Below are 24,893 nucleotides of genomic sequence, written 5' to 3'. Positions count from 1 at the left end.
TACTAAAATCTGTTTTGAAATCAGTTCAGCTCCAGGATTCCCACGTGGATTTTAGGTCCACTGAAGAGATTCATGCAATTGAAGCACACAGGTCACGTTAGCATGAACACATGCCCAAATAACAGGTTTTTACGTCAGGATTGAGCCTTTCTGCAGAGTTTTGAGATGGGCCAGGCAGCTGGAAATGCTCAGCTCCTTGAATTGCATCTGCCTCAACTCCTGTCAGTGCAGGTGCTGGCAGGGACTCCACAGAACCTCCCCAGTGACACCAATCCAACATTAAATCTGGGGTGTGCATCCTTGATGGGTGCTCCAGGCTCCCAAGCGTGCCAGCTGGCTTTTGGAAACAGGAAAATCAGCTCTTCACTTGACTTCTAGCTGGCTCTCCAATTTACCAACTCCCCATGGCCCCTACACTGACATTTGGCAATGTCACAGGGAGTCACCTGAAACGGGTGCAGAGAGGGCCGGGAGGATGGACACTGGTTTAACAATGCCACTTCCCCTTCTTTAAAATTCCTGATGGCCAAAAACAAATCCTGGCCCTCTGAGAATCCATGAGAAGTTAAATCCATCTACCCTGGAGCTGTGTGCAGGACCCCAGCCCTCCTGAGCACACACAAGGGATGGAAGGGGATGGAAGGGGAGGCTGGCACAGCACAGGATCAGGAGGAGATCCCAGTCAGGGACTGCCTGGGGCAGCCACAGCATTTCCCTCCTGTAGTGGAGGAAAGCAAACTCATCTATCCACAGCAGGCCCTGGGGATAAACCACTCAATTTTCATGCTCCACAAAGAGCAGGCACTGCCCTGCTCCCAGAGCTGCGCTGCCCATCCTCAAGAGGATGCACAGGGGGCATTTGGGCACTGCTCCTGGCAGGCCTGGCAAAGCCAGAGGGCACAGAATTCACCAGAGCCAAGCCCTGAGGACAGGAGAGGAGCTGCTCCTCTCCCCTCACACCCCTGGCATCACAGGGGAGGCTGGAGCAGGAGAGCTGAGCAGAGAGATCCTCACAGTGAGCCCTGTGCTGCTGGGAGTGAGCACTGAGCTCCAAAGGGAAAGGAAAATGAATCTGCAGAGGGCTGGTGTGAGAGCAGAGAGGAGATCTCAGCAGCACAGAGGAGAAAGGAGAGCTCAGCAGCACAGAGAGCTCAGCAGCAGCACCAGCTCCGAACTTCCAGAATTGTCTGGCACAGCAAGAAAAGCCAATCTCTGCACCAATTCAGCAGTTCGGCAAAAACCCAGGGCTGCTCCTCAGCAATAAACCCCTTTCCAAAGCAGGGTTTTGGGAAAAGCTGCAGCAATCAGCCTCAGCAAGAACCTGCAGCGTCCAGTTAAAGACAAACACACATTGCAGCTCTTCAAACAGCACACCCACCAACAGCATCCTCAAGGCATCCCAGTATCTCCTGCCTGCTTGGAAAGCACATTCCTACACAGCGAAGGCTCTTTTCATTCACTCAGTTTTAATATTTTGCATTATTTAACACATATACTGCATGCTTGGTTTCTAAACTCTACATAACTTGTGCATTTCAAAGCCTCTGGGTTCTCCTCCTCAAGTGCAGCTGAAACCTTGAATCTGGGAACTCGTGCACAGCTCTAAGAGAGAAATTAGAGATGGTTGTTACCTGCAAGGCAGCCAACAAATGACACCAGGAACAGCTGCTCCCACAGCAGCAGCAGCAGCATCTTCAGTCTCCTGGATTCAGTAATTCTGGCTGTCTCACAGGAATGTGTGTTTGAGACTTCCAGGTGGCAAGGTTTAACCTGTTAAAAGAACAGACATAAAACTGAGTCCCTTAGTGGTCCTTAAGAATCAGCTTCCTTGATAATGCACTTTTGAATAAATACAAAGCTGACACATCCTTTAATATTCCTCTTTTCTCCAGGCCTTAATCCCCCAACAGAAGGGTGCATCCGTATTTCACGTTTTTTCATGTACATGAGGTGCTGGAAGTTTTATTCTCCAGCAGGAGCAGAGCTGACAGCAAAGTTGATTTTGCAGTTTCCCCCAGCTCCAGCACTGATTTATTTGTGAGACACAGTGGATTTAAAGGAAGGGAGTAGATGAGGTGCAAACACAGACAGTTCAGCACTGAACACATCTGGGAGGAGCAGCTTGTGCTGCACTTGCCTTGTGCCAGCCAGGCTGGCAGCAACACAAACCTGGGACTGATTTAATTAAAGCCATGTCCAACCCATCCCTTTTCTGATGTACTGGAGTGTGAGGTGCTCACTGGAGGCTTTTTCAGTTTTTAATTCCTCTTTGGACTCCTGCACCAGGTGCAATGAACCAATTTACTGCAATTTCTACCTCTGTCACTGGCCAGATGACAAACCTTGTGCCCAGCCTTACCAACCTATGACATTATTTCACTCGTATTTTTTCCTAAAGCAGCTTTACAGTAATTTTTCTTTAGATGCAGGACAACTCTGACCCATGTATCTTCTGGATGTCACTTCCACAGCATCCTTTTCCTTCAGAGGAAGGGGAGACAGGCAGGACACAGCTCAGACTCAATGATTCCTTCTGGAATTAGCCTACAGATCACTGCATGGCCATATTAAGGTCAAGAAAAGAATTACCAACTCTGAGGAGCCAAATCTGAGCTGCCTGAACTTGGATGTTTCCATGTGAACTACTTTTGTTTTTTTGGTTTTTTTTGTTTTTTTTTTTTTTTTTTTTAATTAGAATTAAGGGTTTAATATTGCTGTAGAACAAGTGTTTGAATTTGTAGCTAAGCTCCCCAGAAAAAGAATTCAGAGGGTCCTCTCTGATACCTCCCCAGCCTGTGATTAGCCAGGAGAATTTTCTCTCCTCCAAAACACATCACCCTTTGCCACAAGGTATTGTATTGGTGTGGACCCTCGTGGCAGGAAGGAATGATGAATCTGACTCCATGTTCTCAGAAGGCTAATTTATTATTTTATGGTACTATACTATATTAAAGAGTACTATACTAAACTATACTAAAGAATACAGAAAGGATACAGAATGCTAAAAAGATAATAATGAAAACTTGTGATTCTCTCCAGAATCCTGACACAGTTTGGCCCCAACTGGCCATTGAGTCAAAATAATACACAGCAAAACCCAATCAAACAATCACCTGTGGGTAAACAATCTCCAAACACATTCCAAGGCAGCACAACACAGGAGAAGCAAATGAGATAAGAATTGTTTTACTTTTTCTCTGAGGCTTCTCAGCTTCCCAGAAGAAAAACCCTGGGTGAAGGGATTTTTCCAGACAACGTGAATGCCACAGCAAGGAGAATATTTTTTTCCTCATGCTGCCATCCCTGGCTCCTGTGGGATCCACACAGAGCTGGCAGTGCCATCCTCCATCTAGTGCTGAAGCTCTTGCTCTCTCATTTCTCCCACGTGCTTCTAAACCACAAAATAAGCAAATCCAGGCCCTCACATCTCTGTCAAACACCAGATATTGATCCCCCAGCAAAGCTGGCACGGAGGAAGGCTCACAGCAGCAATTCCCAGGCACCTCAGATGGGATATATCCCACACAGGGTACTCCTGGGTACAATCTGAGGAGCCTCACCCAGGTTCTCACAGATCTCAGATGGAAAATGTTGGTAACACACAATTAAAATGTCACTGGTTTCCAAAAGGAGGGTGGAAGCACAATGAGCTCCGTCCATTTTGCACGGTAAAAACCTCAGAACAGTGCTTTGGCAAAAAGTTAGCTCTTCACAGAATATCCTGAGCTGGAAGGGACCCCCAAAGACCCCAAATCCAACCCTTAGCCCTGCACAGGACACACTCTGTGCCTCAGAGCGTTGTCCAAACTTTTCATTCAGCCAAACAAAAAGTGAGGTCACAAAGAAACCGGCTCTGTGGCAGATCTGCAGCTCAAGGCTTTCCTTTTCTCCTTGGTTTTTGGTTCTGCTTTTTGCTTTCCTTGGCAAAGCAAGCCAACAAAAAATCCCATCAAAACAACACAAAGCCCCACAAAAAAGGGCAAACTGAAACAACGAAAAAAACCCCCAAACAACATAAAGAAATTCTTGTGGAAGCTGTAAACTTGGAGTTGGCCATTCCTCACCCTGTGTTTCCAAGGAGCACCCGCAGAGCCTTCCCATGGATAACATTTATCACCATCCCAGCCCCTGGCACCCAGGAATTCCACAGCTGCCCAGAGCAGAGAGAAGCATCAATATTAAAGTGGGTCACTCCTGTGTCTCAGCTTTCTTGCAGTCTTGCAAGGCAAAAATAAAAAATGGAGAAGCTAAATTAATTTGGTTTTGTTCTCCAAGCGCTCTGGGCAAAGCAGAACGTGATAGATCCATTTCAGGCCAGAAAAAAAAAACTGCTTTGGTAGAAGCTAAAAAAAAAAAAAAAAAGAAAAATTGAAAGCTTTGTATGTGGGTATAAAATCATAAAAACACATTTCAACCTCTGGCTGCATTGTATTTTAATAAATTTTAATATCTAAAGAGAGAATAGTAGCGACCAGCCAACATTGTAAGACTTAAATTACTTTAAACACTTCATTTTCCCAGTGTTCTGTGAGGTTTTGCTAATCTAGGATCTATTCCTGAATAGCACTGCTTCATTCTAAAAGCACCACACTTAGGAGTGCTCAGATTGCCAGCTCTAAGCCAGATAAATGCACCAATAATATCTGCTCTTTACAAAGATGCAAACCCAGATGTACACCCAAAGTGTGAATTTATTCAAGTTCCTCCCCAGCTCATTGCTCTTCTCTCAGGAACAGGAACCAAAGGAGTTTTTCCTCTGCAGAGGGAACATGAAGGGCTGCAAAGCAGAGCTGCCCCTGGCCAAGTCAGTGGATCAGTGTTTGCACAGCCTTGGTCAATGCCTGGCACTGGAGAGAGATTCTGCCTTGGACATTGCTCCAAAAAGGGAAAAAAAAAATCAAATTCTGAGCACCACAGCAGCTCAGCCTCACTGTAACCTCTTATTTCTTACCCCAGTGATCTAAAAATGAAAATGTTAAAATTCCCCAATATTGTATTAGAAAGGCTGTAGTGATTGCTTTTGGAAATGTACATATTCCAATTATTTCTGACACGGAATAACCTGCATCAAAGAAATCCACTGCCAATGCAGGGATCCAGAATCCAAGGACAACATTGAGCATCTCTGTCACCTTCACAGCTCCTCCACAGCCCCAGCTGTTCCTCAGGTCCCAGCCCCTTGCCTCTGGATTTCGTGTTCAAAATGTCCCATTTTAATATTGCATCAAAATTTAATTTGTAAAACATCTATATTAAAATATTAATAACAACAAAGTATCAATTATTATAAAATTATTCTTAATATTAAGAGTCACTTTATGTCCCCCTTTACAGAAGCAGAGGGGCAGACCCACATCATTATCTGGGGGGTTTTGGAAATAAGATTTAAACTGGCTCCCCCAAATTCAGCACTTAGTATGTAAAGGACAGGAAGAATTAAGGCAAACAGCACCTGATGTGGTTGGAAAAGACTGTAAAGAAACAAAGTAATAGCCACAGAATATGCAAAAGGAAATAAAACTTTATTTTTAAATCAGAAAGCTTCCCATTATTAGACAGTGCTCTGTTCTCAGAAGCCAAAGTTATTTCAAGGCAGTAAAAAAGCAGAGCTCGGAAGTGGTGAGAAAATCACCAGGAAAAATTAACAGATGACCTTTCTTTCTTATTAATTTCTTCAACTTTCAGAGAAAAGTCAATTCTCATGAGTCGCTCCAACCATTTTCTTGATGGAAACAACCAGTTTTGCAGAAAAAAAAAAAAACCCAAACAAATTGCCAGCCAAACAAATTAAGTAAGATGGGAGCACATACACATAGAAAAAAATTCAGCTACATTTTTTTTCCTTTAAAATTAACCTTCCAGGCCTTTGAACTTTCAGATCATATAATATGGCAAATGATGCACATGAACATCTGAAAGAAATAAAAAGTTTGGGAAAGGTTCAAGAGTCAGTAATTTTACTCAGTGACCTTAATTTTTACTATACAGAGTCAAACACTAAAAAGAAGTAGTTCCCTAAAGGTGGAATTTTTATTTCTATATATATAGAACTGGAACTTGTCAGAGCTGGCTGGCAAGTTCATTTTAAACTTGGAGTTTGAGCAGGAGGAATTTGTAGAGTCATCAAGTCTAAATTAATCAGAAATTCCTGGCACTCGGGAGAGCTGTGGAGACCCAGAACTTATTATTATTATTTTTCTGTATTGATCACAAAGCCCAGCACGGAAAACCAAGTGATGTCCTGACACTAGAGGTCAGCAGACCTTTGCTAAGGCAGGGAATTATTAAAATCTCATAAAATCATGGAATTGTTTGGGTTGGAAAGGGCATTAAAGATCATTTCATTCCCACCTTGCCAGGGCAGGGACACCTTCCAATGTCCCAGGGTGCTCCAAGCCCAACCTGGCTTGGACATTCCAGGGATTCAGGGGCAGCCCGGCTGTGCCAGGGCCTCATCTGGATAAAATCTGAGATTTACCCTCCCGTTAATGCTGGAGTCATCTCCACAGCACAGCACGAAAAGATGAGGTGCTGAACGCTCCACAAGAAGCTCAAGCAGCCCATTTTATTTACTTTTTGGGAGGGGAGTGCTACCCATTTCTGATTACCCTCAGAATGAAATCAGCAGCTGTGGAAGTGACCCAATCCACCAGGTTCCCATGGGGAAACAGCTGAGCTGGGAATTTCCTCACCACTGAGTCCAACCTCTGCCTCCCACTGTCCCCATCCAAGCACCAGTGCCATGATGAAAATAACATGATGAAAATATAAAAAATAATTAGAAAAATGCTACAGTCACAGGCTTTGGAAAACCCAAAGGAAAGAGAACTGAACCCCTGTGGTAATTCTCCATTTGGGCCTGATTTATCAAGCTGATCTTTCTCTAATACCAGGGAATCCCCAGATTTTGCTTTGACACCAACACAGCCCAGTTCACTTGGATCTGTGTTGAGGTGAATCCAACTCAAAAGTGCTAAAGGTATCTGCAAATACCCAGGCAATGTTGGACTGTCCAATGGCACAGCTGACCACTAATTATTTACTAAAATTAAACTGGTATCTGTCATCTGTTACACTGAAGCAGAGATGGTGCCAGTTTAAGAATTTAGAAGGGATTTTTTTGTCAGTTGAAGGAAAGAGTTAATTCAATTTGCTATCATCCACCAGGCAGATCTTGAGAGTCAGATATCACAGTAAATTCATGGAAGAGATTGCAAAGGCTTTGGAAACAAAACACAGAGGCAATATTGGCCAGCACAGAGGCAGCAGTGGCAGCAGCTTCTGAAAGAAACACAAATGAACCCACTACACCTGCAAGGCTGTAAATAAAAAAGGATTGACCAGTTAAAAGCCACAGCAGCAAAAGAACACAGTTACAAACCTGCTAAGCAACGCTGCGCCCTGCTCCTGAGATAAATTTAAGTTTAAATAAGTAAGATAAGTTTAAAATGGTGATCCAAGGAAAAAAAATGGGATTGCTGCAGCTCCTGTGGGGTCTCATTAGCTCCCAGTTGCAGGGCAGCAGCACTCATTAGGGAGCCCGGGCTGTTCCCCAGCCTGCTGTCCCTGTTTGGCAGCAGCCAAACCCCCCTGACCAAGCTGCAGGCACAAAACCAGCCAGCAGCTCCCACAGAAACTCCCCCATTGCCGAGCACCGAGCAGGGTTAGAGCTCTCTCCAGTGCGCCATCAGCAGAGGCCTAGTTAAAAGCATCGTTTTATACAAAATTAATTTACAACAGCTTCATGTGGAAGAAGCAGCGACTGTTCTGTGGAGTTTTATTACAGCTTCTCCTGTCAGGCTGCGTTTATGGGCTCTGAGGCCTCCCCAGCCCATCCATCCTCTGCCCTTGCTCCAAAGCTCCCTGGAGCCCAGCTCACACAGGTGGCTCTGCTCTGCAGAACCCTTTCCCTGGCCCTGGAACTGATTCCTGTCCCTCCTTCTCCCAGAGCAGCAAAGAACATTTGTAGTGATTGAACGGCCACTCTGCCCACAGCCAGTGCCACAGAGCATTTCTGCTTTTATCTCTGATTCCTCTCGACAGCCCAGCCCCTGCACACACAGCAGGGTTTGCTGAGCTCCCTCCTGCAGCTCTAACATCCCACTATTCACTAAAACACCTTTAACTCAGCTCAGCTCTTACCACGGGGAGTTATTCACCTCAGCCTCTTCACATCCTGCCAGAGGATTTTGCTCTGCAGCACCTGTGGAGACAGCTCAGCTCCATCAATCCTGGCACACCCATGGGAACACCTCAGCCAAGAACCAGCTCTGCATTCTCCCCAAAGTTTTCTGGGAAACGTTCACCAGGCTCCCCTTGAACTCTTGCCATTTTTTATCAGTTATGAGATACAATTTAAAATTAGTAAGTGAAGCAACAGCAACTCAAAACCCAGCAAACACTGAAGACCAATTCCCACCACAGTGACCCAAACTTAATGCCACCTGTGTCACGGATGTATTTTATGAAAACTTCTTTTGACAGGGTTTTTCCTCCTGAGAAGCTGAGAGGCCTCAGAGGAAAAGAAAAACAATGGTTATCTGCTGCTGTGGAATGCAACAGGTGCATCTTTGGTTGGTCCATGTGAGTTGTTTCTGCTTCATGACCAATCACAGTCAGCTGTGTCAGACTCTCTGGTCAGTCACAAGATTTATTATTCATTCCTTTCCTTTCAAGCCTTCTGATGAAATCCTTCCTTCTGTTCTTTAGTATAGTTTTAATATATCACTTTCTTTTAATATAATACATATCATAAAATAATAAATCAGCCTTCTGAAACATGGAGTCAAGATTCTCATCTCTTCCCTCATCCTGGGACCCCTGTGAACACCAGCACACACGTGGAGTTCACAGAAACTAATTTTGGTGTTGGTGCAGTGAAGGTGTTACACTGCTAGAGCAGATTAATTTTTCATGCAGTTATTAAATTAAATCAGAATTATATTGCCCTTTTCTGCATTACTTAGTGAGAGATCCACACATTGAACTGCTGTGGAAATCTGTTTTTTCTCATCTGCACACAGACTTTGTGTTTAACACCAAACTCACTCCCAAAACTCCAACCAAAACCTTCCTTTCAGTGCCAAAATTGTACTTCCCAAACATACAGGAGAGAAGGATGTTAAAAAACCAAATAGTTGCAGGAAGTTCTTTACCTGTGGTAACCCAGAATTTTGCATTTTTAGCACAAAGAAAAGCTTGAGATTCTGTAAAAGTGTTAATAAAATTGAAAAGCAGATAATCATATTCACTCAGTGCCAAAAGCCAACTTCAGCTGCTACTTTAAATATCTCCATTTATTACTCAGTAATTCAGTAATTATTAAATGGCTTCCCAACCAGCGACAGCACCAACTTGTGCATTTAAACCCACGCTGATGAACACAAAAATGTAAAAACTGCAATGCACCCTTGATGACATGACCTGTGCTGTGCCCAATAATTCCTCCTTTCTCAGAGTAACAATGTTTTAAACTAATTATCAGAGACTAAAAGTCTTTTTTTTTCCCCAGAAGAGTGACCTGTCAAAAATCAAGCATTTCCTCTGTTATTTTCAGGCCCCTGTTGTTATAATTTGTGTGCCTCAGGCTTTTCCCCTGTGACCTACCAATTCCAGACCCCTTCTGATAACATTCATGGGTCAACACCTCCAACCAGGCATCCCAAGGCAGGTACTTCCAGAGGTCAGGAATTCTGTGAACCCACATGACAGCATGTCACAAATCACTTCAAAATAATGCAGGGCTGGAGAATTATGATAAATAAATCAGAGCTGTTGGAATTTTTTTAAAAAATAATCAAATATGAAGTCGGGTGAACTCTGGCTTGTGCAGCTGCAGTGGGGGGAAAGGTGAGATGTGATTTTTATTTCCATAAGAGGAACGACTCATGTGTGTGCATTTGTGTTCCAAACTCTGCAGGGCTGCCAGCAGCACAGGGAGCCTTGGGGTGGAGGAGGAGAGTTCAATGCTAGGACAATTCTTAGTCCCTGAAAAGAAGGATGACCATTGGAATCACAATGGTTTGGGTTGGAAGGGACCATAAAGATCACGTTTCACCTCCTGCCATGGCAGGGGCACCTTCCACTGTCCCAGGCTGATCCAAGTCCCATCCAGCCTGGCCTTGGGCACTGCCAGGGATCCAGGGGCAGCCCCAGCTGCTGTGGGCACCTGTGCCAGGGCCTCAGAACGCTCACAGGGAAGGATTTATTCTCAATATCCCATCTAAATCCATCCTCTGGCAGTGGAAGCCATTCCCTGCGTCCTGCCCCTCCATCCCCTGACAATTGTCTCTCTTCATGTTTCCTGCAGGGCCACCATGAGCTCAGGTGCAAAGCTTCCAAAGCTTCTCCTGTGCAGGTGAGCAATGCCAGCTGTGCCAGCCTTTCCTCCCAGCAGAGCTGCTCCATCCCTGGCACCATCCTGGAGCCTCCTCTGGGCTCTCTGAGCTCTGCAGGTGGGGGCTCACCTGGGCACAGGGCAGGATCCCCCCTTTCCTGCTGGCACCAGCCCAGGGTCCTTTCATACCTCATTCCTGAGTCTGGAGCCTTGACCAGCACACTCAGAGCAGTCCCTGGTGAGGCACAAAAATCAGCATTTCTGTGCAAGCACCTTCCTGCCATCCACCACGAATCACAGCTTCAAAAGCCTCTTTCATCCTGCACTGCTGCCCCAATAAAAACTCCTCACTTTCCCCTGCATACATAATTCCACTTTGATATTCCCTGGCCAGAACAAAGTTGATCTGTGCCTCTCTCCGGTGTCCAGCTGGAATTAACACCCACATCCCACACGGATCCCCTGCAGGAATGCTGATCCATGCTGGCTGCCCTGGTTCCAAGGGTCACCTGCAGCAATTTGTCAACAGTTCCCTCCTCATCAAAAATTTACAGGCTGCTGAATTCCCAATGATGCTACAGCAAATGGCAAAACCATCTTCCTCAAATATGTTTTTTAACAGAATGTGCTGTTCTCCCTCATATCTCTGCTCAAAAAATCACAGGGTAGGACAAGATCCTACACCTGAGCAAATCCCAGAAGGGAAATTCAAGCAGATCCTGAACTGAGGCAGCCAGGGAGCAAAGTGACAACAGGCCAGCAAGCAACTGAATAAACAGAGCAAAAAATCTGACACAAACATGAAGCCTGTCCTCAACAAAAATACTGAAAACAAATTAAAAATGAAACGACAAAAACCAACCACAGACAGCCCATTAAATGCCACAAAACAGCGACACAGAAACTCCACTTAAAAAGTGCTGACAATATTACTCTGCAACTTAAAACAATGTAAAATTCAACACAAAGATACTCTCAACACCCAAATGTGCCAGAACTGACATCAGGGCAATGTTTAACTTCTCCTAAGAGGTTACTCTGATTTTCAGAGCTCCCTATTGCTGCCCTTAGTGCCAAAAATTAGCCAGGAATTTTCCAGAAAATGCAGGACAGTCACTTCTTTTTCCCAAGAGAAATTAAAAAGAATTCCTAAGAGATGAAAAGATGAGAACCTGCAGCTCTCCCACCCAAATGCCACCATGGCACTGGGGCTTCCCACAAAGCCCTGGCCGCAGCTTGGCTTTTAAATGGAAAATGCCTCCAAGACAGCAGATTTTAAACTCTTAAATAATGAATTTTAATGCAGACTTTTCTGGCCAGTTTACTCAGAGCAAGACAGGACAGCTTTTCCCACTGCCCTGCAGATGATCTCTGATGGCTGGGTTGGTTTTATTTGGGGTTTTTAACATGAGGGAGTCTAATCCATCAACAACTCAAAACAAACAAATGTATTCCATGACACAAAGGCAGATGATTGTCCTCTAAATTGATCCTACACATGGTGTGAATTTGATGTTTTATTATTACTACACATTTGTTTCTTCCTGACCAACGCCAGTGAAAATCCCCAGACCAAAGCTGATACAAAATAGGTGCTCCAGCATCACATTTGTTTACAGCCCAAGATGCAACAGGTAAGGAGATGTTTTTTCTCTGTTCAATCACAAAAGAACAACTAATTCCCAAAAAATAATAAAGCAAGAGAGGAAAATGGGACAGATGCTTTCAGCAGGGAAGCAAACAAGAGGAATAAAGGAAAAAAATGTGAAATTTACATTTCATATACAGCTTTACCAGCCTCTTCTTATTCTTTTCAAATATATATACACAGAGAGAGAGTGGGAATGGAGGAGCTTGACAGAAATATTCACCAATTTCAGCAAGGAACTGAGCTTTGGGAGATATGGCCACAGGTGCCCCTAATCTATCCTGTCTGTGATTATCTCCCTCCGAGTCACATGCAGGAAAATAATCCCCGGCAGCACAGAGCACTGATGTGAAAGGAGAGAAAAGCTCAAAGTCACAGCTGAATGGTTACAGCTGAACCCATTTCTGCACTTTTTTCCCCCCCACCTTCTACTTCTTATTTGAGACCAAGGCAGCTTAATCTGCATTGATGTCTATGAAGTTTCACTTGAAAAGTTCTTCAGTCTGAGAGAGTTTCCTCTCTCTTATGAACAGGAATAAAATGCTCAAATATTTTTGTGAAAAAGTTTCTTTTCTTTTTCACAAAGGAAACTATGAGACATTGCCTGAGAACTTGAATACTGCATTTCAGCCAAATTTCAAACCAGTAGCACAGATATTAATCAAAAAGTGAGATTGTAAGAGAAGAAACACCCAACCAGGAGGCAGAACAAAACCCACAGGAGACCATGAGGATCCCACTAGAGAAGTTCAGGGGATGATGAGTGTGGCTGATTTGTCTTCTCTCACATAAGAGAGCAAGAGAATCAAACCATTTTATGGTTATTTTTAATAACACAGAATATGTTATTTCAGTTATTATTTTCATTTTAACAAACGCTTTGCCACCTCCTGCCACTCCTCACTTCCTCGGTTTTGCTGTCCACATCCCTGGTCCCCTTCATTAATCCACTTAATTCCAGCATTAGTTTTGATACACATTTGCTTCATTAACTCATTGCTGGAGGAGTCCAGCACCCTGAGATGGAAAGGGAATTTCATCTCAGTTTTGTACAATCTAGATATTGCAGTCATTATTATATGGGGATCTTTGTTCCTTGTGTCTTCAGGAAAAGTCTCAGCATAAGACCAAAAAAGCAAAAATTAAAGGTTAAATTCCAGTAAGTTTTCTTCCACTGACACTAAGAGATGAATGCTACAGCCCATCCCAAGATTAATGCATGCAAATGTGGCTGATCCACCAAAAGCAGTGAAGAAAACTTAAAGCTTTTTTAGCCAAACAACTCTGGAACACTTCTTTTATCTTTCCCATGTAATGAGGCCTCACTTTCAGGGAGGAAAAAGAAAAACAACCAAGCAAGTATTTAAATTACTTAACAAGACCCCTTTAAATATCAGTACAAGGTTAGATGTGATAAAGATTCCACTGCCTTTGCTGGGCAAATTTGAGAGCTTTGGTTTAAAAAAAAACCACCAAAAACCCAAACAAAACTGGAAGGAGCAGAGAGCTACACTGAGATAACGTTCAGTGGTGATGAACCGAGGAGTATCTAAAGAGCTGAAAAAATCAATTTCTTGACTTAGGAGCTAAATTCAAATCAGGAAATCTCTGTCTGACAAAGGTCTGAAAAACATGGAAGGAAAAGAAAGATGGGGAGAGAGGTTAATTGGTTTGTAAAGTATTCAAAGTACCAAGACACAAAATCCTCTGGCATTCTGCCCTGGCAGGAAAACAAATCTCCACAAGGGTGATGCAGACAGAGCCCATGCACGGGGATGGAGAAACAAGCACAAATTTAAATTCTGAGGTTCGGGAGCTTTATTCCATAATGCTGATGTTAATATTGTTGCGAGGTTCATTATGGCACCAAAGTGAGTTTGAGGTACAACTCCAGGAAAGTCACACTGGGAGCTTTACTAACCCAAAAGCTCCACTTCCCAAATACCACTTTGCTTCGGAGAGTAACAATTCCTTTGCACCATGTCCAACAGGAAAGCAGCAGCAAGCCCCAGGCCTGAGGAGATGCTGTTTTTCTTTCAGATCTCCAAGGTTCACTTCATGTCTTAATGCACTTGGCGTTGCTCTCGCCATTAATCGTGTAGTGCAGACCAAGAGAAAGTGCTTTTCCAGAAATGACCTCAAACTAAATTCATAATTCTTTAAAAACCAATAAACCCACTGAACCAGAGAGCTCAGCCCTTCTGTGCTGGGCTCCAGGCACACAAAGCTGCTTTATTCCCTTTAGCAAGATCCACTAGCACCTTGATTTAAAGCACAGACTGGAAACTGTTTATATGGTGTAACAGCAGTCCTGTGCTTTGAGCCAGCAAAGGAAGAAGAGGCCAAAGACACCAGAGGTCCTTTAAAACAGAGACTAGAGATGTGCTACATAAATTTAACCCACCAATAAATCTGTATTTTTCTGTGCTAAAGCACAGTCCTACCTAATACTTCTTCCCAAACCTGTCAGACCCAGGGGCAGCAGAATCCCTGAATTCTTTCCAGATGTTCCCAGAGAACTCCAGATTTTCTGCATCTCATTTTTCTGGAGTTACCACCATCAGGAGGAAAGATTCTCTCTAAAGAATGGATATTTGTGTGTGTCATGTTCTCATCTTCCTCACAGGGAGAGGTGATTCTAAGCTGAATATGGAATTTGAGGAGTCACATCTTTCTCACATGGCCTGAAAGAGGCTGCAGCTGCTGAAATATTTGGGACACCTCTGCATCCTTCACTGTACAGGAGAGAAGGTGAAAATCAGAGCCTTGAGGAACACATTGTGCCTGGCTTGAAGTGGTGCCATTAACACAAGAACAAAGTATGAACTCATCAACGAAAAAAAGCTTGCACAAGAGTACTTGAAGCTGTGCCTGCAATGCATGTTTTTAACTCATAAAAAAGAATTTTAATTCTACAAAGGCTTTTGGAGCCTTTAGCTTTTTTCTTTTTTTGATTAAGCAGACCATTAAATTCACCTGACCACAATGAATCAGAGAAGCAGGATTTTTCAAAGCCTAATATGAAAGGAGACTTTCAGGACTTCTTTCACTTTCCTATAATATTAATTGGATCTCCATATATTGGACTTCATGGAGAGGAAGAACACAAGAGCTTTGCCAATTGATGATAAAGCCTTGGTGGGATTTTGTTTCTAGAAGTACCAACCCCTTTTAATCAGGAAAAGTCTCAGGTACATAAAACAAAGGGCTGGGTTTTTTAGAAATCCTCCACATAACGCAAAGAGAACTTGTGCAATTTATCAGAATAATGCTTTCCTCAGGAGGGTTGGCAGGGAACCGGATAAATAACAAATAAAAAGAGTGCCCAGAACAGCATCTGGAGAGAGGCACAGGTGCCCAGAGCAGCTGTGGCTGCCCCTGGATCCCTGGAGTGTCCAAGGCCAGGTTGGACATTGGGGTTTGGAGCACCCTGGGACAGTGGAAGATGTCCCATGGATGGGACTGGAATGACCTTTAAGTTCCCTTCCAACCCAAACCATTCTGGGATTCTCTGTAGGTTCACTGTGAGTTAAACTTTGCAAAAGGAAAGAGCAAATGGGTTTTCCATCAGTGCAACATTAACATTTATTTTGCGACAGTAAGGAAACCACACCAGCTCTCTGCTGCCATCCCTGCCTGTTTCTCAACCCCTTTGCACAGGCGCCATTTAACCAGTTCAAATCACTCTGCATAGGAATAAATCAATCTGAGAATGGAATGTCCATTACCATCTTTAATTTGGCTTATTGGACAAGCAGCTGAGCCTTCTGGAAAAGAAAAATGTCGATCTTTACCAATCTAGAATTAAAAGAAATTTGCATTAGAATCGCAGGCACTTCACTGTCTGCAGTGCTTATTCTGGGGAATAATGCACCTCAAATTTTCCTGAAAATACAGAGAATTGCTGATTCCTCTGTCCCGGCTGCAGGCAGCCAAGGCTGGGAGAAGATTGCCCTTGTTACAATACTGTAAAGGGGCATCAGGAGAGGAGACTTTTTTCTTCTGCTTCTTTTGCTAGGTTGACTGCAGGAAAAAAAAAAAAAAGGTTCAGGGTGTTGTTGCATACTCCACATAAAAATTCCAAGCCTGGTTCTCTTTAAAAAGTCACTCTGGACTATTTTCTGCTGGACAGAGGACATCCTTGGACACCAGAAGTAAGTGTGTCTATGTCATTAGGGATTTATTAGTTTAAGACATAATTTTTCAGACTGGAAACACCTACTGTGACAATAATGTCCAAGGTTCCCAAAAAGGCAGCAGGTAGCAGGTGAGGAATTAAAAGGATTCAATGACCCAGATCAGAACTGATGCCTATTCTGCATGAAGTAATCAAGAGCCCACCTCAGGAGGAGAACAGACTGGACAAAACTCCAGATTTAATCCCAAACCACAGCACAGTTTTCTATCAGTTTCGCAAATTTTACTGTTGTGTTTTCATTCTGTACCCACAGCCACACAAAGGTCTGGGAGCTTTTTGTTCTTGCAGGAGGAGATAACTGAGCAGGTTATCAAAACCTGCAGCATCAGGATGCTCAGATGCTGGGGGAAGAGAGGACTGAGCTAAAACAGCTCCACAGGAGAAGCACGAGGCGCTGGAGCTTTGCAACTTCCTTAAGCTGCTTAGCTCCAGATAAGGAGCTTATGCAACTTTCTTAACTCTGGAGAGCATCCAGAAGTGATGGCAAACAGTGCTCAGGTTAAGTTACACTGGGGACAGACACTTCAGGAGCCATCCTGCCCTCTGACCAAGGAAAGAAGCAAAAATCCAAGTCCCTTCCCAAGAAAAACCTGTCTAGGAAGAGTCAGGCATGGTTTAGTAGAGGAGATGAGTTCCATGCTTGTTTTCCTTCATGTTTCCCTTGCATGACTTGGGGAATGGCACAGAAGCCCCAAACCAGCCTCTGAGCCAGAGATTATTTCACATTTCCAACTGGAGGATTACAGATTTTTACACCTGACTATGAAGAAGCTGCTTGGTGGTGCTACCTTTGAAAGCAGAAGAGCTTTAGAAAGGAGTTTAAACTCTGCAGCCCTTCCAGTCACCAAACACAACTACTGAGGGCTGTTCAGACTCTTCATCTGGAAATAAACCTGGAAATAAACCTATCAACCCACAAGGGGCCTCATCAAGGGTATTTATGGGACAGGACAGGGACAAGGTCAAAGCCCTCAGGACTTACAACAGGCTTGATTAAGTTCCATCCAAGCTGGGAACTGAATGAGTAACAAACAGGAGAAAGATGCTCCTGTTGAAGAAAGCCTGAAAAAAGATGGGAAAAGTCCCTTCTTTCAGCTCAGTGCCTTCAGAAGAGGCTCCAAGTGCCACCACCACCAATTCCAGGGATGTCACACACCAGACGAGGGCTCAGCAAACACCCCAGGGGCTGGCACCACTCTCCTCTCCAGGGGCTCCCAGGCTGTGCTCTGGAAAAGAATGGGGAATTTCCTCAAGGTCCAGCTTGTTTCAGCTTTTTTCTAAGAGGACACATCTGCAGAGTAACTCTCCAGTCTCCAAGTGCACCTGGTGAAAGACTGGAGCTTTCTAATCTCAGGATTTTAGTGTGTGAAGCACAGCTCTGTGGCGGGGAAGAACCTGCTGCAGAAAAAAAGTGCCAAGTAAAATCCACAATCTCTTATTGCAGGAGCAGAGGGCATGAAACTTGACTTATCCTTCGTTTAACAGTGGCAGAAGAACAGCACTGTTAGATGTAACACCTCTTCTGTTTGCATTTTAAGCTTATTGAGGAAAAGAGGCGCTCAAGGAGACAATAAACCACAGCTTTTAAAGCATTAGAAACACTGCTCTTCACCAGGGCCATAGCAATTTTTATTTTCTTCAGCAATACAATAGCAAATATAGTCAATGTGAGATTCAAAATCAAATAGCTACAAAAATTATAGTGAGAAATTGAAAAACTGCAAGATCTGTAACCAGATTAAGCTCCACAACTGAAAGGAAAACTACCAGGTGTATGCAACCCCTCCAAGAACTGCATTTGATTCTACAAACAGTTTGCCAGTTCTCTGTAAGGCTTCACTGCTTTTTCCACTATAATCTCAACAGGATTTTTAGAATCTCAACAGCAAAGATGTGACAATCAATGAGAGGAATAGCGCTGCGTGAGAATTCAGCCCCTTAAAAATCAGGGGAAGGGGAAAATAACTCTGGTTTACATTAATTTAGCTCCTCCTAGGACTAAAGTTAACTCCTGCTTAGTCAAGAGGAGAACAGAAGTCAGTGCCAAGAATGGGAAAGGGTTACAAGAGCAGCTGCTGCCCCTCATCTTTTCTAGAAGGATAAAAACCCATTTCAGTGCATTTCCCCTGCAGGCAGGCAGGGATGGGACAGAGCTCCTGGGGGCTGTGAGTGCAGCCCTGGGCTAACACAGCTCCAGGTAATTCAACTCCAACGCACAAAACTCAAGTTTTCAGCATTAATTCAGCCAGCCAACTTCTACCCTTTTTAGCAGGAAGACATTTGAGCAGGTAAATCAAGGTAATCTTCCTTCTCTTAGGATCAATGATGAGATCTTGAGTCTGAAACAACAAAACCTTTTCTGTGGGGTGGAAAGCTCAGTGTGCAAACAGGTGCTTTTCACACCCCACTGACACACACACAAACATAACAGCTCAGCAGCATCGATAAATCTTTATCCAGAGGAGGTGCACACTGCTAAAAACATCCCCTTAAATGCTCAACTGATGCTCTTGAAGGACTGCAAAACACAGAAACCTGGGGTCTTCTGATCCTAACAGCAGCTGTGTCAGGGTAGATGCTAATGGTTGGTTCTTCATCCTCTTTCTTTAGAGAATTTGTTTTTTAAAAGTGAAAAAAAGGTCATTTATTATTTAATTGTCCTGCTTGAGCACACAAACTTCAGAGGTAAAGAGGTGCTGGTGGACAAGCAGTGACCTGGCAGAGATGTTCCCAATTACAGCCTGCTTTATAAAGTACCCTGGCAGAGCAAACATGCATATACAGCCTTTTCTTTTTATTGTCATTTACAAGCTGCACCAACCCACTGGGCTGAGATGTTAAATTACCCAGGGTGCTGCAGAGAGCTCTCCTCCCACTCTGCTTTGCCCACACAACAACCTGCACCCCACTAGCAGCAGGCACCAAAAATTTCATATTAAACAAAGAAAAAGTCATCACAGGAATGCTGATATTTTAGTCAGGAGCTTTTGATGTGAGAACTGCACCACCCAGGGCCACACCAAGGGCTATTACCTGCTCCAGCATCCCACAAAAAAATCAAGTATCTCCCCCATTCTGGCAAAACCAGACCCTGTTTTCATGGCTTTACAATCCAGCTCCCCTCAAGCAGCAGGACAGATGGACAGGTGGGACAGACACATCTATGTGACTGCACTGAGCTTTAAGAATGCAGGATAAATCAAAATATTTTGCAATAACCAGGGGAATAAACAGTGGTTTCTGCAGCTAAATTTGCTGGTTTCTCCCTGTAAAACACTCCACAGTAATATGTCATTAGAACAGTGTTTTTCATCTTGCACATTTCACCAGGAATGCTAAGAGATGCCAACTCCAACAAATGGAATGTCTTCAAATGCAGAGATGCGTGATCCTTCTGCAAATGAACTATGAAAATCTGTATGCTTGCAAGCTAAACAGAATTTATCATTTACTGATCCACCCTGGATTGGATTAGACAGGAATTGCTCCTTATGTAGTCAAGTACTGCAGTTCACTGGAAATTACTGTCCTGACCTCAGCACAAGCAAAAGGGATGCTGGACATGCTTCACATTAAGCCAGACTGTGGAAAACCAGTTGATTTTCCCCACTAGTTTACTCCAATGAGAGGTTTACAGCTACAAACAGCTGTAATTTATTATATTTTACATTTCACAAAAGGCCTGAACATGTTGAGCAGTAATACTCTTCAGAATTGTCAAGGCCTATTGAAGTGAAATATGCTTCCCACATCAGGAGCATGGCACTGTGATTTCAGCAGGGCTGGAAAAGCAGTAGGATTTTTTTTATTTTATTTTTTTCAAACAGGAATAGTGAGAGGAGAGTTTTTAGAATAGTTAATACCAGGGTAGCTCATTACCACTTGTAATGTTGGTGGAAAAGGAAGCTGGATTTAACAGTAATGTTTCAACAGGGCTCAAAACACTTTTTTCAAAGCTACAGTAAATTTCAAGATTTCTCACTTCTCTGTTAAAATTAACTGTACAAGTGGGTTTTTCCTCAACCAGGGATCTCAAAACCAAGGGAACTAGACAGAAATAGATGCATAGGAATGGCAGGAGATCTGCCCTTACCTGGTGCCTCTCGCAGTGCTGTGTCCATCACCCCTCAGACAGAGCAGCTCTGGACTCCAGAGCTTCCTTTATGCACCATACAAAGGGCTTATTAGGGTTAAAAACCGCTTTATTTAGTTTTCTTCATTTGAACCCAGTGTAGAGGGACTAATCTGGAAGAGCTGAACCAGTTTAGCGATTCTGCACTCATTCTGCTGGGCTCAGGAACGCAGAGAGAGCTGCTCACACACCTGGAGCCCTGCTCCGCCCTGGAATTGCAGAATATCAGGGGGCACAAGGGTCCCCAGGTCTCAGGGAGGTTGGTGGCACTGTCTTTAAGTCAGATTTCCCTTGCACAGAGATTTTTTCCAGCTCCTTCCTGCTCACACCTCCTTGCCATCACAGGCAGTGCTTCCCCCTCACGCCGCAGCTCAGAAATGCATTATTTGTATTTGCCAGCACCCGAGAACTGGCTGACAAAAAAAGAAAATACAGACAAGTCTGGTTATCCCTGCTTTTCTCCTATCACCACTCACTCCCAAGCCTTTTGCAGCCCACAGCTCATTTTCTGGGAGCCCCCAGCTCTGCAGTCCAGATTTTAAGCGTTCCATGATTCAGTCAAACACAGATAAAGTTCCTCCTGTGTGCAAGCAGGATTAAGAAAACACTAAAATACATGTCCAGGTTTCAAATCCTGGCTGTTCCCATTAAATGGGTTTCTCCAGAAGAGAACGAGCTGCAGGTGGGATTGTCCAGGGCTGAGCACAACTTCAGCAGCTCCCACTGCTGCCTCCCCCAGCTGGAAGTGCAACACCTCGGCCAGCTAATTAATTATTCTTGACATTAATTAATAGATTAATTTTTCAAGAGAAAAATACCTGGATGTTATAATCTGTTAAAAATTCCTACATTAAGCTGTGCCAAATGAAAGTATTACTTATTCTACATAATATTATCATACTTGACTACACTTAAAAAGTGAAATTTTAGGGGTATAAAACTGACTGCTGTTTAAAAATAAAACCAATGCTATAAACACTACGACCTGCACTTCATTTGGATTTTCTCACACCAAATTTCAACATGCAGATTTTAACTTTACACTAATAAAATGCCACCTAACTCCATTATTTCACCAGCTGCCCACCACCTTCACTCAATCAAGACTGAGAATCCATAAGATTTCTGAACTCTTGCCACTTCCCCTCAATCTGTATTAAGTCTTTTCTTTGTATTAGACAGCACACTAAAAAAAAATAAATAAATCAATATAAATAAATTTCAGTTGACTGCAGTCAAAGCCCAAAGGTTTTTTGCCCCCTTCCCCACTCCTGTTACCCCAGCAGTGCTCTCCTGGGCACACTTCTGTTTAAAAAGCCATCAGCTCTGATCTGGTTTTCATCTGTCTCAGTGGACCAAGAACTGTGTGGCTTTTTGAGCTCTGAATCAGGAAAGTGCTTCTCAGCTTATGCAAACCTGCAGCCTTTACCTAATCCTTTCCTGGTTAAGGCACATTACAAGGTATCACTGGTAATTATTTAATTTTTTCCTGCAATTCATTTCCCTGCATCACATTTTGCAAAACGTGGACCATCAAATCTCCAGTGCAAAGTTCGGGCCACAATTCTAAACGGCTTCACTAAATCAAAGGTGGAGATGTTGGCACAGGAGGGAACTACAGCTCTTCCAATTTCATTTTCCTGCATTCCAGTTGTTTTTCAATGGGATAATCACTGAGTGAACTATCCCTGCTTTGGCTGAGAGAGGCAAACTTCAGCTGCAGAGCTGCAAAACCAACCAACAATACCTGAAACAAGAACTGCTGTCACTGCAGATATATTTTAAGGACAGCAGCAACAGAGCACCAAGGCAAGTCCATTTCCAGAGCCAGCTCCAGTGGCACATTCAGCTCTGAAGAACCAAAACATTAATTTCCTAAGCTTCTCCAAACCAAAGTTAATTTCAGATATCCTGCCATTTAACCCATCCTGACATCATCCATGCACAACGGCAGCTTAAGTAAGGCTTGCATCACACAGGTCCCTTGAAAAAGTCATTTTTCATCACTTGTATCTCCAGCAGTGTTCAACTTCCATGTCTGCATGCATCCCAGGGGGCTCTAATCCACTGCTCCCTGGTTTCCCAACATGAACTGGGAGCTTATGGATCTGACAGCACAACAAGACAGACCTAGCTGCAAGCTGAGCACGAAGAAGGATAAAAAATTACTTTATGCGTGAACAAACTTCCCATTTTCCTTGATTTTTAATAAACCAAGACCAGGCTTATAATTCCTTCTCAAGTCATTCAAAGTCAGGAGGAATGCTCACCTCCAGCCCCATCACTCCTCATCACTGATCCCTTCCCTGTCCCTGCAGGTTTGCTGGCTCCTCAGAGACTCCTCACACCACTGTGAATACACAAAAAAATCTCACTTGCAAACTGCAGTTAATCTGCATCTTCTGGTATCAAAGAAAATCCTGATGATCACTTCCACATATAAAAACCACTGGCTTATGTCATTTGTAAGACTCAGCCTCTTCCAGGAAGAACAGTAAAAAGATTGAATCTATTTGCAGAAACCTCCCGTTGCTGTATCACAACAACATTAAGATGTTCTTGTGGTATTGCAATGGGAAAATTCCCACAAGAACATAAACATAAACAACATCAAAGACAGCAAAGCTAGCTCAGAAAAAAAACAAACAACCAAAACCACCGCCCCTGCACAAGTGGTTGGAAGCATTTGTGGGTGGAAACTTCAGAAGCATTATAGAAAAGTGACAAGAAAATACGGCACTGCTCCTTAGCTACGGTGACGTGATCTTCAGGAATTTAAAGAACAAGTCGTTTAGGTAGGTCCATATTTCACATCCAGCTCAAGGGTTTGCAGGGTGGGTGGGTGCATGCTTGGATTTCTGGACAAGACCCCAACTTAGGTGACCAACGCTGGAGCTGAGTGAGTGACAGAGCCACAGGAGTCACCACCAGAGCTTGTCACAAATCCCAGTGGTTTAACTTCTTTAACACAGAAAAAACCAAGCTGCAGACCAACTAGACAGCCCCTACCTGCTCTATCCACTGAGGTGACATCCACAAAACCCACTCTGGAGAAACCCCACAGGCACCGGCAGCTGGCAGATCCTGTGCTCCCAGCAGCACCTCCCACTGCTTTACTGCAGAAAACACAACTCCTTCCATCCATCCATCCCCTGCCGTGCAAGGCAGTAAGAGGCAGAAGCAGAGGGAGCAGGGATCTTTGGGAGGGTACTCTGGAAAAACCCCACAGGCACGGGCAGCTGGCAGATCCTGCGCTCCCAGCAGCACCTCCCACTGCTTTATTCCAGAACGCAGCCCAGCCTCCAGCAGTGCTTCCATCCATCCCCTGCTGGGCAAGGGAGCAAGTGGCAGAAGCAGCAGGAGCAGGGATCTTTGGGAGCCCTGGAAGAGCCAGCGTGGCAGGACAGCGCTCACAGCTCCTTTCACTGCAGCCCCAGCACCAAATCGGCAGTGCTTTGGCAAGAGTTAAGCACCTTCACCAATCATTCCCCTCAAATGCTTTCACAAATACATTTGCCAGATTACTGTGGGAAGTCTCTTGCATGATAAACAACTTTCTGGAACAATTCCACATGGGTAGTAGCACACTTTCAGTGCTTACAAGTTCAGTATTTCCAGTCCTGATTTTAGTGCTTCGTTCATAATTTCCCACGTACATTTCAAAAATACATCACTGAACAAGCCTGGCATGCAGCTTAAGCTGGAGTTCAAGTTTCTCTTGCAAAATACAGTAGTCAATACTTTGGAGAGTTTCCTGTTCTTCATAAGGTCTTGGTTTTGATTTTGGCACTCAATAGAAATACTGACATTCTTCCCCCCGTGTAGAACACAACAACAACAAAAACACAACAACAAAAATCAGTATCGATTCTGTGCGTGTGTCAGTGGCACCAATAAGGCAAACCTAACTAACCAGTTCCCACCCAAGGCTATCCCTGGATCACTCCCCATCAGGAACGGGCTGATCTCCCTCCGACGCCTCCAACAAAATGGTGCTTGGATTTGGGTTAACCACAGCAGGCACCACGCTGGACTGCCAACAAGGTGACAGCCCACGGTGCTGGGGACACCAGCAGCTCGCACCCAGCCAGGTATGAGCCATGAAGTTGCAGGGGAAGGCAGATGAGCGGTCAGAGAAGGAGCAGCAGAGCCGGGAGCGCTGCAGGGGCTGCCGCGGGGAGCGGAGGCAGCAGCGGCTGTGGGGCCGGCTCGCTCTGCTCTGCCCGGCTGACAGCAAAGTTGCGCCGTGGCCACGACTCGGTCAAACCCGAACGGCCGCGGGGGACGTGTAGAAAGAGCGAAATTCTCATTCGAGAGGGAAAGGGAAGCGCTTTTCAACAAGCGTTCACTGGCGCGGTGCGGGGGCTGTTTCAGACCAGCACCGCCACCAGAGCTGGGGGCAAGCTCCCGTGCGCGCCTTCTCGCATTCGAGACACTTAATTAAAAGCAAAGCCAGAGCCTCTCAGATTTAGAACTTGAGCAACTCCAGACTCAGAACAATTTTACAGGGGAAAAAAGCCCAAACCCCGTGCAAACGCTCAGACCGCCGGCAGCCGCACGCTCCAGCGCCGCCGGACCC

General features: G+C 44.3%; 1 protein-coding gene across 2 annotated transcripts in view; it reads right to left on the bottom strand.

The window, feature by feature from the left end:
• LOC131088318 (contactin-3-like) overlaps nt 1-23,362 on the bottom strand; it is a 99,503-nt gene extending 76,141 nt beyond the window's left edge. The window contains exons 1-2 of one of the 2 annotated variants that reach the window (XM_058032260.1): nt 23,324-23,362; nt 1,632-1,770 (exon numbers count right to left, since the gene is read on the bottom strand). In XM_058032260.1, coding sequence (XP_057888243.1) covers nt 1,632-1,770; nt 23,324-23,347 — 163 coding nt within the window. In that variant the 5' untranslated portion in view covers nt 23,348-23,362. Of the gene's footprint in view, nt 1-1,631; nt 1,771-22,584; nt 22,628-23,323 lie in introns of those variants that run through there. The other variant, XM_058032261.1, reaches the window with a different exon arrangement.
• Nucleotides 23,363-24,893: the final 1,531 nt, after the last annotated feature.

This window comes from Melospiza georgiana, chromosome 11 (assembly GCF_028018845.1).
Source record: "Melospiza georgiana isolate bMelGeo1 chromosome 11, bMelGeo1.pri, whole genome shotgun sequence".
In the NCBI taxonomy this organism is placed as follows: Eukaryota; Metazoa; Chordata; class Aves; order Passeriformes; family Passerellidae; genus Melospiza; species Melospiza georgiana.
This window is presented reverse-complemented; position numbering and strand designations above follow the sequence as displayed.